Source organism: Heloderma suspectum, chromosome 2, assembly GCF_057233095.1.
Source record: "Heloderma suspectum isolate Gila_16-S chromosome 2, 16-S_ref, whole genome shotgun sequence".
NCBI classification, from domain to species: Eukaryota; Metazoa; Chordata; class Lepidosauria; order Squamata; family Helodermatidae; genus Heloderma; species Heloderma suspectum.
The window spans coordinates 179979445-179992719 of NC_139459.1; the positions used below are offsets into that span (position 1 = coordinate 179979445).

The 13275-nt window shown below is 47.9% G+C and overlaps 1 protein-coding gene across 3 annotated transcripts in view; it reads left to right on the top strand.

The window, feature by feature from the left end:
* The window catches only part of PPP1R1A (protein phosphatase 1 regulatory inhibitor subunit 1A), a 92018-nt gene that overhangs the window by 67237 nt on the left and 11506 nt on the right, over positions 1 to 13275 (top strand). For all 3 annotated transcript variants that reach the window (XR_014788075.1, XR_014788076.1, XM_084836519.1), the window contains exons 3-5: positions 6964 to 7001; positions 7771 to 7834; positions 9675 to 9878. Coding sequence is in view for 1 of the 3 variants with exons in the window: in XM_084836519.1 (XP_084692645.1) it covers positions 6964 to 7001; positions 7771 to 7834; positions 9675 to 9878 (306 nt within the window). In the remaining 2 variants the exon portion in view is untranslated. The remainder of the gene's footprint in view (positions 1 to 6963; positions 7002 to 7770; positions 7835 to 9674; positions 9879 to 13275) is intronic.

A 13275-nucleotide genomic window follows, 5' to 3' on the forward strand; every position in this document is an offset into this window, starting at 1 on the left:
CTGTTACACCAGCTTGAACATCAGGGCAGGCTGCCTAGGGCAGTTCTCCAGTGGTTTAAGTGCTTTCTATCTGACACATTCCAAATGTAGTAATTGGGGAGACTGACTCAGCACCATTGGTATTGAACTGCAGTGTTAGATCACTAAAAAGCACAGGAACCTGCTGGGAAGAATCAACTGGAGCTTTGGAGGTGGGTCTCCTCAATAGGCTGGTGATACTCAAGTCTGTATTTCTTTCACCAAGCATCCAGGAGCGACCAGGGAGGGGCCACAGCTCAGTGTGATGGAGCACATGCCTGGCACGCAGACGGTCCCAGGTTCAATCCCCAGCTTCTCCAGGTAGAGCGAGGAAAGAATCCTGCCTGAAACCCTGGAGAGCCGCTGCCAGTCAGTGTTGACAATATTGAGCTAGATGGGCCAAGGGTCTGACTCAGTCTAAGGCCGCTTCCTATGCTCCTATGACCGTCCCACTCCAAACTGGTGCGCGGAGACCGTGAGTGAGTAAATGAAGTTAAACAAAGCATAGCTGAATTCTGGCAAAGCCAGAGGCAATGCTGGCGGATCATCCCGACACTCTTGGGGAAAGCGGCACACGCCTTAGGGCAAGTGGTATTTTATCCAAGACAGGTTTGGACTTCAGTTCCCATCAGGCCCAGCCAGCATGGTCAAGAGTTAGGACTGCTGGGAGTTGTAGTCCACAACATCTGGAGGGCACTAAGTTGGGGATGGTTGTTTTGGACCCTGCCTTGCTCCTTGAGGAAGAGCTGCAGCGGTGGCTAGATGAACATTTCATCAGCTCCGCTTACTGTGGAGATGCTTCCTAGGGCAGAAGGATCTTGCCACATGCATTTATGATCTCAGGCCACGCCTGCAGTGCACCTCTTTATGCGGGGCAGGGGCTGCCCTGGGAGAGGACTTGGAGGTTGCAGCTTGTGCAGAATGCCACAACGTGCCTGGGATGAATGGGGTGAGAACATATGTCGCCAGCTTCGTGGCAGCTGCACTGGCTTGCCCTAACTCATGGTATTATCTTAAAGCCTGTGGTGGCCTGGTACCAACATATGATAGAGGCCATCTCTCCAGATCCAGTAAAGCAGGGGTGGGGAACCTGGGGCCCTTCAGGTGGTGCCAGCAAGCATGGCCAGGGATGATGGGAGTTGTAGTCCACCCCCGCTTTGCTGGCATCACCCCAGCCAGTGAAGCACTCTCCTCATGGATGTCAGAATGAGCTTGACAGCAAAGGAACCGGCAATGGAATGTCCGAAACTTTCTCCAGAAAGCCTGAGGAAGTCCTGGGACGGGCTTCCTTGTTAAAGGTAACCTGAGTCACGGGGTCTCCATAAGGGGAAGTAGAACCACAAACATTTGGGCCATGACATACAGTTGTCAGGCAGCTTGCGGGGAAGCCAACTCCCGCCTGCCAGGTGATCTATTACACATACAGACACAAAAAGAAAAGAAAGTGACCTCAAGTCTAGATATTGACAGGGGGTAGAACATCTAACATTCCCCCCCCCCCTTTACTTTCCAGGAAAAAAAATATGGGTGGAATTCATTGGCTGCTTGGAGATTTTCTTTATAATAAGAAATTATATTTAACCTCTTTTCCATAATTGTCCAAAGTTAAGACAAAGGTGATTTTATTGTGCCTGTGTCAGTCAGCTGGGGAGTGAATGCAGAAATAGTTACGGGTGCCAATCGTCCTGAGTTAGGCTGCGCTTTTATGTTTCTGCCAGGAATGCTCATTTGAGAACAGAACTGCTGAGGGTGAAGGAGGCCAAACAAGGTGCTCTGTCTCAACAGACCTGTGCAAATATGATATAGGTTAAACTCGCTCTGTAATATATCCACTAGATCTGAAGCAAAAGTCTCTTTCTGTTACCCCAAACAGGCTGCCTGAGAAAAAAAACAAAATTGCACTCCCCCATGTATGCACACAACACATGAACTGATATCATTCTCTGATTACGGTCACAATGAGTGGTGTGGTGTGTTTTTTTACTTCATTGCCTGACACGGAGCAGCCTCCCCCTTTCCTTCTGCCAGCAGGCACCTGGGTTTGATCTTCAAATGGAGCAGAGACAATGCTGAAGGATGAACATGTATATAATATACATGCAGGGTTCTTTAAAAGACTGTTTTTAAAAAAAAAGATGGCAGCCCTTCTGATCCACTTGCTACACTTTACTTTGTTTAAAAGATTCAGGGCCCAAGCCCATAGGAGGCAAATCTGTATAAAATCTGTATATGCTGATTTATAACTATATATTCAAATGTAGAAACAATCACTGGGAATTATTTAAATTTCACAGGAGGCAAAGGCAGTCAATGAATTTCTCATCCAAATAATCTTGAATCAAATAAATGCTTCAAGTAAATTTCTCACCCTGACCCACATCATCCCAAAGCAATGGGAAAGGGTGTGTGCGTTTTCATGAGCTTAATGACCATGCAAGGGAAGATTTGTGTGTGGGCGGAGGGTGGGGGGTTGCAACATGTGGGAAGGAGAGGACCAATCCTTCCCTTTCCAGCTTCCTCCTTGAAAATCCCACCCCATTTTGCATGGCAATTAAGCTAGGAGATGAGAAATAGATGTGGGGGATGGGGCCCCATGGCCCAAGTAGGGTGGCCATGTGTTCTCTTTTACAGAGGGCAGTCCTCTGTTTGAAGGGCTACCAGTGCACTGACCTCTGTTTGAAGGGCTGCCCAGTCCAGATCTGGTAAAAAGATAAAGAACCACCACCAGAAGGAAGAGCTTGGCCTTGAAGTTGCCCACCTACAGCACGGTGCAGGGCAGCACACAGGGTTGTAGCCTTCCACACTATGGTGAGGTGTACAGTATTTATTATTTACTATTTAAATTAGAATGATCATTTCCAAAATGTGCTTCTAGATGTCTAAATAATCATATGCAAATTTAACACAAATGAATATCCTTCCCCACCCTTTTTTTTGGGGGGGGGGTGATGCATGTCCTCTTTTTTGGAGAGTCCCAAGTAGCCTCCCTATCAGCAACATCATTCAGAGAGAGAGAGAGAGAGAGAACGCATTGAATGAGATGTCTTAATACTGAACTCCCCACCACCACCCCGATTGCTAAACCTAAGACTTCAGATGGCATGCAACCTCAACCAAAAATATCCCATTTGAACCAAGCATGGCAAATCAATGTCCTCTATTACCCTCTTGTTTTGGTGATGCATGTCCTCTTTTAGGGGTGATTCACAAGTGGCCACCCGAGGCCCAGGCCTAGCAATGCTCCCAAATTGTGAAGTCCCAGGGACACTGAGCTTGCTCTGCAGGCGAAGCACCTGCTCTGATTTCTCTTTGAATGCTACATCTGTTGCTCAGCCTGAGTGACCCAAAGGGGAGGAGGCTGAGGAAAGACAGGCACTGTCAAGGTAGCCAGGAGTGGCCCCTACTGCTCCCTCTCTGTCCTTAATACAGCTGCTGTTCAGCTCTCCCTTGCCACTAAATCTGCACGCGCCCTTCTCTGTGCTGGAAGCCTCACGTTGGAAACGATGGCAGCATCCCTCCCAGGCATGGCGAGATGGGGGAGGAACATAGCAGCTTTGGGGAAGGGGTGGTTTCATCAGGATGACAGCACTGGGAAAAGGGGTGACCCCTCTCTCCGCATGCACCATGTTCCACATTTTAATCCCTCCCCCCGGGTGCTATTTAAATTTTAAAAACAGATTTGAAATGCACTCACACTACCAGTATAATCCAGCTTGAATTCCCTCCACCCCTGTGCACCTCCCACCAACACCGAAGTGTTTACATTGCTTCCTTTGGTAGATTTGCTTAATACTGCAATTGCACAGAGTCGTAGGATGTTCCGTTTTGCCTGGTTCAAGCTCACAAAGACTATCATTGTCTACCCAAGCCTGCATATCCTTCAGAAGATATATTTGCAGTTGACTCTGAAATCTTTCAGGGGTCATTTGTTTTGTTTTGTTTTGCTTTGCTTTGTTAAACCAAAGGTGTGCAGATGGATCGTGCCAACTCCCCAAGTCTCCATGCTGGGTCAAGCCTCCTCACTACGCTCTTCCCAGGTTACTTGATCCGTGCAGTCCTGTACGGACTCTGGGAACGTGGCTGGTTAGAGCAGGATTTGGAGCTGGGAACTTCAAAGATCCTTTCAGAATGGGTTTCTGGCCCACTGGAGTCGAGGATGGGGAAGTTGTAGTCCAGCATAATTCTAGTTCCCATGGCAACACCCTGTTATGTTTCCTGGGTGACGGACATGCTCCAAATTAGGTCCCCTTTGCTGAGTGTGGAATGTATAAAACGGTGTTCAGATGTTTACCTGTTCAGCTTTTCACAGCAAAAGTAGTACTTTCTGGGGCGGGCGGGGGGAGACGCTTCCTGAAACTACCCCCTTAATAACAAAAACCATCATTTTTTGAACTTGTCAGTTGCCTGTGTTTCCTTGGTCTACTGCTGCTTCAGCTCCATTTTTTATAAATAAAATCGGGTCACCATCTTTCTGGGTGCAGTCACATGGGCGGGTGCAGCCAATTGTGGGGTCACATTGTGTGAACAGGATGACATCACAGTGGTTCACAATCAAAGTGCTGATGGCATTGAGGGCAAATGAAGAGGCAATCAGGAAGCATTGCTTTTATTCTCGGTGCACAAATACAACACCTGCTTTGGCTTATCCCAGCAGAGAGATAGATTGTTTTAATAAAAAGCTTCGCCAGCTGAATTTTCTTTAGGTCAGGGTTGGGGAACGTGTGAACCTCCAGATGTTGTTGGACTGCAGTACCCTTCGGCCACAGCCCATATAGCTAATAGCCAGGGATGATGAGAGTTGCAAAACAGGGCAACTAAAATTATCAAGGGGCTGGAGCAACTCCCCTATGAGGGAAGGTTACAACAGCTGGGATTGTTTAGCTTGGAGAAAAGGTGAGTGAGGGGAGGCATGACAGAGATGTAAAAAATTATGCATGGTGTGGATAGGGAGACATTTTTCTCCATCTCTCACAATACTGGAAGCCAGTGGGGTCGTCACATGAAGCTGATTGGTGGGAGATTAGGACAGATAAAAGGAAGGACTTCTTCACACAGCACATACTTAAACTATGGAATTTTCTACCACAACATGTAGGGATGGCCACGAATTTGGATGGCTTTAAAAGGGGGTTAGTCAAATTCCTGGAGGAGAAGGCTATTAATGGCTACTGGTCCTGATGGCTATGTGCAACCTCCAGTAGCAGAGGCAGTGTGCCTATGTACACCAGTTGCTGGGGAAGATGGGCAGGAGGGTGCTGTTGCAGTCGTGTCCTGCTTGTGGGTTCCCTGTCAGCAGCTAAGCCACTGTGTGAACAGAATGTTGGACTAGATGGACCCTTGGTCTGACCCAGCAGGGCTCTTCTTATATTCTTATGTCCAGGAACATCTGAAGGGTCATAAGTTTCCCACCCCTGCTTTCGATCAAAGAGCAGGATAGATTTGTATGCGTGTGGTGGTGGGGAGGGTTTCTTCCTTTTTGATCAGTTGGCAGCCCTACTTCCAAAGCAGTTCACAAGAAAACAGAATAAGAAAAGCACAATAAAACACAACAATTCAAAAAAAAAGGAACAATTCAGACGTCAAGGAGCCGCCGCCACTGCCATTCTATAACCACATTATGGACGGACCCTGCACGATGCCCCCTGGCAGTCCTAGGAGTTCGGAACATAGAGAAATAGTGCATGTGCTCTTCTCAGATAAACGTCGCCGCTTCCCAGGGGTGATGCTGCCAACTGCAGTGGCCCATTGTGGGGCTACAGGGTCATGGAAATAGCCTGAGGCAGTCTCCAAAGCAGCATCCACGGAGGGATCCATTTGCATGCGGTAGTTGTCTGCACATGCACTTTCCTGGGGGACAGCTGGGCGTGTTGCTCGGAGCCATTCCGTGAACCAGCCTCACATTCTCAGCACCTTGGGGAAAGACTGCTATTTGTGTACATGTGGGTGTGCGACAGAGCAGGCCGAGCATTGGTGTTGCCAATGTTCACGTCTTGTACCTCACTAGATGTGCAAAGCATCTTCTGTCAGAGAAACTGCAGGCTCTTGCTTTCGGCAGTTCTCTGGCTCAGGCAGGGGCAGATTTCATGGCTGTGGAGCCTACTTTGGGAGGGGTTTGGGGTGGAGGTCTGGAAAATACAGGTCCACCTTGCAGAAGGAGGTGCACACTGGTGGTCGAGAGAGCAGGGCCCATTCTTTTTGGTACTCCACCAAACACTCAGATGACCTGCACATACAAGGGCACCGTCTGAGTGACTACAGATCAGTGATCCTCACAGTCATTGGGGGGTGGGGGCAGGGGAGCCTTGCTGCTGCTGGAGACCCATCTGGCCTGCCTGAGGTCCCCCGACGCAGCCCTCCAGGGCTCCGCAGATGGGCACGCCCCCTTCCCCTGCTGCTGCGCCCTTTCCCCTGGCTGCCGATCATTTGGTTGTTCCCTGGCTTTCTTGCGGAGGGTTTCCCCCATTGTAGATGGTTGAAATACCTCTCCTGAGGCTTAACTGCCAGCAGTAAAAGCTTTAACCTAAATTTGCTGATGTTTTACTTTAAAACACCGTACTTTAAGATATGCTGCTGTTTTATTTTGGCCCTCCCCCTTATGCCTTTTGCCAGGCCCAGCACAGGAAGCCCCCCCCCGCCCCCCCAAGCTCCTTCGAAATTGAATTCAGCCTTTGTGCTGAAAGAGGTTCAGCACCCCTGTGATAAATAACTGGGAGTCCAAAAGCCTTGCTGATCTATTTCAAATCATCCAGCAATCTACTGGTATATCCCAATCTATTTTATGCCCCCCTCTGGTCAAGGGCAGTTGCCTCTCCAGGGTGTTCCAAAACTTCATCCCTTTCAGGATAGCATGTTTATGCCCCTGCTTCTCTATTAACATGCTGCTCTTTCTCTCTCTCTCTCTTCCCTGCCCTCCCTTCTCCCCACCTACAACTCCTCTTAACCCAGAAATTGACGAAGACCGACTCCCTAACCCTCTGCTGAAGGTATGTGCCCTGGCCTCTCTCACAGGAGGCATACCAGTAACAAAAAAGCTGGTGCGTCTCTAGCCGTATGTTGCTTGCCATTGCTACAAAAGGAAAAAAGGATGGGGAGGGAAGAGGAACAAAACATACCAGTAACAAGGCATACCGGTAACAAAAAGCCGGTGAGTTTCTAGCTGTACGTTGCCTGCCATTGCTCCGTGGGGCTGGATGAATGATGCAATCCAGCAAGTTGAAACCTCGGAGGGGAGAGAGAGCAAGGTGGGGAGGGATGAATTGTTGCCACATTGACCAAAGTTATGTGTCCATCCAGTGGTGGTGCTGCATGTGCCCGTCAGAGAAGAGCGGCTGCATTTCTTAGAGGTCTTGCTGAGGCCCTAGTTAATATTTATTTGTTGTTTATTTGTTATTTAAAGCATTTTTATCCTACTCTTCAGCCAAAAAAGGCTCCCAATAAAAGCAAGTCAGGCCTGCAGGATTATAATCTTTAAAAGAAACATGCCACAAAAGGAAAAAAGGTATGGGGAGAGAGAAGAGGAACAAAACCAGTGGACTTTCAGCTTGCTAGAATGCCTGCTGCTGGCGACAGTTGAGGAAGGAACCTGATGGAGCTGGTCTTTTTTAGCAGGGCTGGTGGAATGGCCCCACTTCCCATCACTTAGCATCTTACTTCATTCCTCAACTGGCAAGATCCAGATTTGACGCTGATGGTTTGCCCCAGCATTTGTGTAGGGAATCTCCATGGAGATGTTCACCTCTCCTCTCTTTGCAGCCGGGGCTGTCGATGTCACCAAGGCAGAGGAAGAAAGTCTCCCGCACCACCCCCACCATGAAAGGTAACAACCTATCCAGGCTAGGAACGGGTGGACTTCATTGAAGAAGGGCAGGGACCCATGATGTAGTTTGTTGCTAACTAGTGAGCGCATTATTTGATCTGATGAGAGCCCCTCTGGAGCCTGGGAAAGAGCGGCGGCTCTCCCCTGACCTTGCGTTGACTTTTGGGCAGTGAGATGTCTCGCTGCTTTCTGAGCCTCGGAAAAGCTCAGCACGATGTCAGGGAGATCCCACGCCCTTCTCTATGCGCTGGGGAAGAATGGGGGGTCCTTGGTGAGGCTCACTGCAGGGAGAGATGGGCATCCGCGCTTTCCACCCCCATCCCCAGTCCTGCTGGGCTTTGGCAATGCTCAGAGCATCTCCAAATCGCAGCATGACATCATCGCAAAACCCCTCCCCTCCGTCAGATGATGGCAGGGTCAGTAGCAAGTGCAGACTTTGGCTGGCTCCCTATGGACCGGAGCTTGGTACATCTTCCTGTTAATAGCACGGAAGGCCCACAGATGGATTGTCTGTTCTTAAAGGTACATTCTCTCTCTCTCTCTGTCTCATTCTGCTGTGTGCCTTACTTGGCACTGTACCAGAAATGCCATCTTGTGATTAATGAGCTTAGGGTTTGTTTCTAAATGAGTATGGTAGAATTATCGGGCTGAAAGTTACCTTCAAAGGTCATTCATCCATTCCGTTCCCCCCAACCGGACTCAAGCAAGGCTCAGGTGCATGTCAACAGCCCCTGGATGTTACGTCTAACCTACTTTCACAAATGTTCCATCATGGCAGAGTTCCAGAACCTCTGAGTTTGGGGGCCGATCGACATCAATGGAATAATCATCCTCTGTTGGGACTGTACCAATTTAGGCTGCAGGTGGGGATTTTGTGTTTGAATGAGAAATTGCTGCTTGTAGAAAATTAGCACAGGAAGAAGGGAAACCCACGTCTGTGCTAATCTTCTCCCTGGCGTCTCCTTGCGCTGAGAGTTTGTTGCTGTTTTTGACATAAGGGAATGTTCACACTTACAGTCCCCTCCCCCTGCCGTGCAGTCTAATATGGTAGAGTCCCCACAAAGGTACCATGTTATTATTCTGAGCATGTGGATCAGCTCTAAAATTCCTTTGTTTTATGTCCCATTCACAGCTTTGTAAAGTATTCATTCTCTCTCTCCCTCTCCCTCTCTGACATCTCTTTTTATGTTAAATATGCTCAGCCCCCCATCTTTCCTCATGAATTTTCCAGTGAACCACTTTATCTTTTTTGCTTTACATTCTCTGTAATTTGCCTGCATGATTTTAAAGCCCTGCAGAGCATTGTGTATTACAGAATGCAGCTGTCAGACTGATATCTGTCAGGCTGAGACGGAACAGAAGGATCCGATTCAGAGGAAAGCAAAGTAAAAAAAAATATATATAAAGTCAGATGACCAGTTTCCGAAACTAGAGTGGATGAACTTGTGGCAATGGGGAAATCCCACAGAGGAAACAGGCTCAAGTGCTACCATTGGTGACCCAGATTCAAGGTCAAGAACCACATGTCAGCTAGGAAGAAAGAGCAATTGACTTCAGGTCAGGAAAGGGGTGATAATGCCCTGAGCCTTGTCGCAGGAAGCACGGAGAGGGACAGGAAGCGGTTTAGAATACAGACCCTCCTGTCTCAGCTATGCCTCCTTTTTAGTTTCCAAGTCATCAGCAGACTCTGCCTAGGGATAGCTGAATGTTCCTCAATGAGGGATAGCAACTTTCTTTTTACAACTGAACTTTAAAAAAGGAGAAAGAGACTTGTACATAGGATGCCCCACTTAAATTTCATAAGTTTTATGGGTTTCTCTCCCCACCCACCCACTTTCAGAGCTCCAGATGATGGTCGAACACCATCTCTGCAAGCGGCAGGCGGAGGAGGAAGATGCTAGCATTGGGAGCCAGGAACCACGCAGTCCAACCTGCTGCCCTCATGCCAACTCAGAACCTGGCCACAGTCCTGGGAGTTGCCCTCTGGCCCAAGCCCACGCCCAGTTGGAGACCCAGGAGGATGAGCACTCCAGTCTGGGGGAACGTGAGTATTATTATTATATATTCCACTCCATATAATATATTATTCCACTCCATAAGGGCATTTGTCACGAGCATGGTCAGGGCCTGGTTTGGAGTCTCCATACCTTCCCCAAAAGTGGAAGGGTTCTTTTGATCCCAAGTTGGTGCAGTAGGCTGGGCATGATTTCTTTGTCGGGAAACCATATTAATTGACGTAATTAATCAATCAATCAGTCAGTCAGTCAATCACATTTCTATACTGCCCATCAGCCAAAGCTCTCTGGGCACTTCACAAAAGGAAACTGAAAGCCATAAAATACAATCGCATAGTAAAACATAGTATAAAAACTGTCTGTTTAAAACTAAAGTAGGAACCAAGATAAAAGCCAGCAGCAGTGAAAAGGTCTAAAAACGTACTAATGCATTTTTAGAAAAACTGAAAGGCTAAAAAGCCTGGGAAAATTAAAAAGGTATTTTTTTTATTTTGAGTGGGGGTAGGCAACCTGGCGCCGTTCAGATGTTGCTGGACTACAAGTCCCATCAGCCCCAGCCCACATGGTCAATAGTAAGGGATAGTGGGAATTCTCCAAAATCTGAAAGGCACCAGGTTGCCTGCCCCTGCCAATAATATATGAAACAGCCCTTCAGATGCCTGCAGATGTCGCTGGGGAAACCTTATGTCCCATTTCTTTTTTTTCCCCCATTTAAATTATTGTAATTTCAAATGCTAAATGCATAATTATCCAACCAAGTACAAAATTATTGTTCCAGATAGACATAAAGGGTTGCCATTTTTTAAAAAAAGCAAAATTAGAACGCAAAGTTACAATAATTTCTGTTGTGCACCCTCTCTGTTAATTTATCAATTTGGGTGATTTCCAAAGCCTTGAGTAACAATTCTCTAGGTGTAGGAGTTCTAATGTTTTTCCAGCTGCTTGCTTGCTTGCTTGCTTGCTTGCTTGCTTTATTTATTTATTTATTTATTTGCTATTAATAAATTTAAAATCAAACCCTTAATAGTCTTTTCAATAACTTCTAGCAAATAGTTTAGCAAGATAGACAATACATCAAATCCTACATTAATTCCCATTATTACATACATACATACATACATTGAACTGCTGTCCTCCAATACTCTTGAACCTCTGGACAATTCCACAATACATGGGTCAAATCTGTGTCCACCCTCCCTCACTTCTGACATCATTCCTGTCCCATTTCATAAGGAATGTTGGCAAAATCCCCAGATGCCTTTACTGTGAGGTGGAAAAAAACTTCTTTTCCTAGCAGGCAGAGTCTGTCTGCACCCCCACCCCACCCCTCCTTGGGGATTCTTGCCCACTGGAGCCCCTTTCTGGCCACCCGCTCTGAGTTGTGGGGAGGTGGGCAGATTTTGTTCACAACACAGCCCCAAGTTCAGAGCTTCATATTTCCTTGAATGAACAGATGGGGATCATTCATTTGTGTAAATAGAAAGGTGCACAGAGGGACGCCAGTAGGACAATAGGGATGCCAGGATGGAGGGATTTGATCTTTGCCGATTCTGATGCAAACTGGCCAGATCCGCATCTCCCAGGCTAATGTGCAGGTCGGAAAGTTAAGGATCCTTCAGGTCTTGCCCTTCTCCGAATTTTGCGATGCAGTTCTCAACTCCAAAAATATACTGAAAGGAATCTTAAAATGTGTATCTTCAGATAAAATGCATTTAGGAATGTGTACTTTGAGATGAAATATAAATGTGTATTTTGTGAGAAAAAAAGTTCAAAACTACATATTTATATACATATTTAAATACAAATGTTCGTGCAGATGTTTTATTTTTTTTTAATGACATGACCTGAAAGTAGACTGATCCATCCGTCCCTACGGAATGGGGCTAAAGCTTCACCCCAGTGGCTACCACGTTCAGAGTGATGGTTAGGGTGTTCTTACATTATGGCTTACATTAGTATGTTTACCGTGTCCCATAGAACTGAATGGGGGCCATTGAGAGCTGGGCCTTTTCCTATCTGCGCAGCCCCACCCCTTCATCTGCAAAGCGCCACATTGGACTCTGTGTTTTCAAAAGACGCTAAGAGTAACCCTGAGAACTTGCTGATAGATAGATCAATATAAGTCCATGTGCCAACAAGCTGTGCATTGGCACAGTGCTGTTGCAGATCATTTTGATAGCCCATGCATGTAGCAGTTCACTGCACCCTTCCCCCTACAGTGCAGCAGCTCTGAATGCAAACTCATGCCTAAGTTAAGCACCTTTGGCTAATAAGGAGAGAAAACACTGGTCTCTAGTGGCCACAGGTCAGAATGACAGCCAAGCTTTCTTTAGCCAAAGCCTATCACAGATCATCAACATATTTTAAACCCACCCTTTGCCTGTGTGTGTGCATGTGCGTGCGTGTGCACGCGCACATGTGCGCGCTTCTTCCCAGAGGGAAGCATTTTGATCCCTTCCCATCTCGCTCAATAATTTATCCAGGACGTCCTTTTGAACAGGAGCCCCTTGTCAGATATTCATGGTGCGGATGTGGGCTGCAAAGTGGCACGCGCCCGGGCAGTGGGCTTAAAGCAGCTGCGGCATTTCATGGAAGAGGGAAGGTGGGCACTCCTTTTCTGGATTATTAAGAGAACGAGGGCGTCATCACGTGGCAGTGAACTGAGCGAAAGAACGAGTTGCTTCACTGAGGCAACTAAACTCAAGTAACTAAGCTCAAGAGCATTTTCTTCTCCTCTGTAACTGAGACCCACAGTTTTTGAGGCATGTGCCAGGTCAGGTTGCCGTTCAGGCAGAAGCTGTGTCAATTAAAACAGTTAAATCCAGGCCAGGCTGCCCATAGAGGCAGACTAGGCAACTTCCTGGGGCACCACCATCCCATGGGTACAGTGCCGGCTCCAGGCTTTGGAGGGCCCTTGGGCAAGACACCCTCCATGTTGCCCTTCCCGCAGTGAGTCTCCCTTCTCACCAGCTGCTACGGCTCCTCCTCCTCTTTCCCATCATCGCTGCCACTTGCTGGCTTGACAGGCAGGGAGCCAGGGAGCAAGGAGGCCTTCTCCTTCTCACCATCACCACCTCACCATCACCAGAGGGAGAGGCAGGTGAACAAGCAGGTCGCAGTGGTGAACAAGAGGAGCAATTCCAGGGGGCTCTTCACCTGCTGGCCTATGGGCCTTCGGCAGCTGCCCAGTCGTGGCTACCCTTGCCGCCGCCCCGCACAAGTGCCTTCCTCAGCTATGAAGAAATCTTGTGAAAGAGATCTGTTGTCTGCACCCTTGGAGGAAGTGCAGAGCAACGCTGTTGCTGCTCACAGAATGATGTGATGACAGGAATCTGGGCGGGGGGGGGAGTTGCATCGGGGCAAGGGAGCCCTTGCACCCCCTTGCCCCTATGAGCAGACACCCAGGAAGCGCACTGTTGGAGAAGG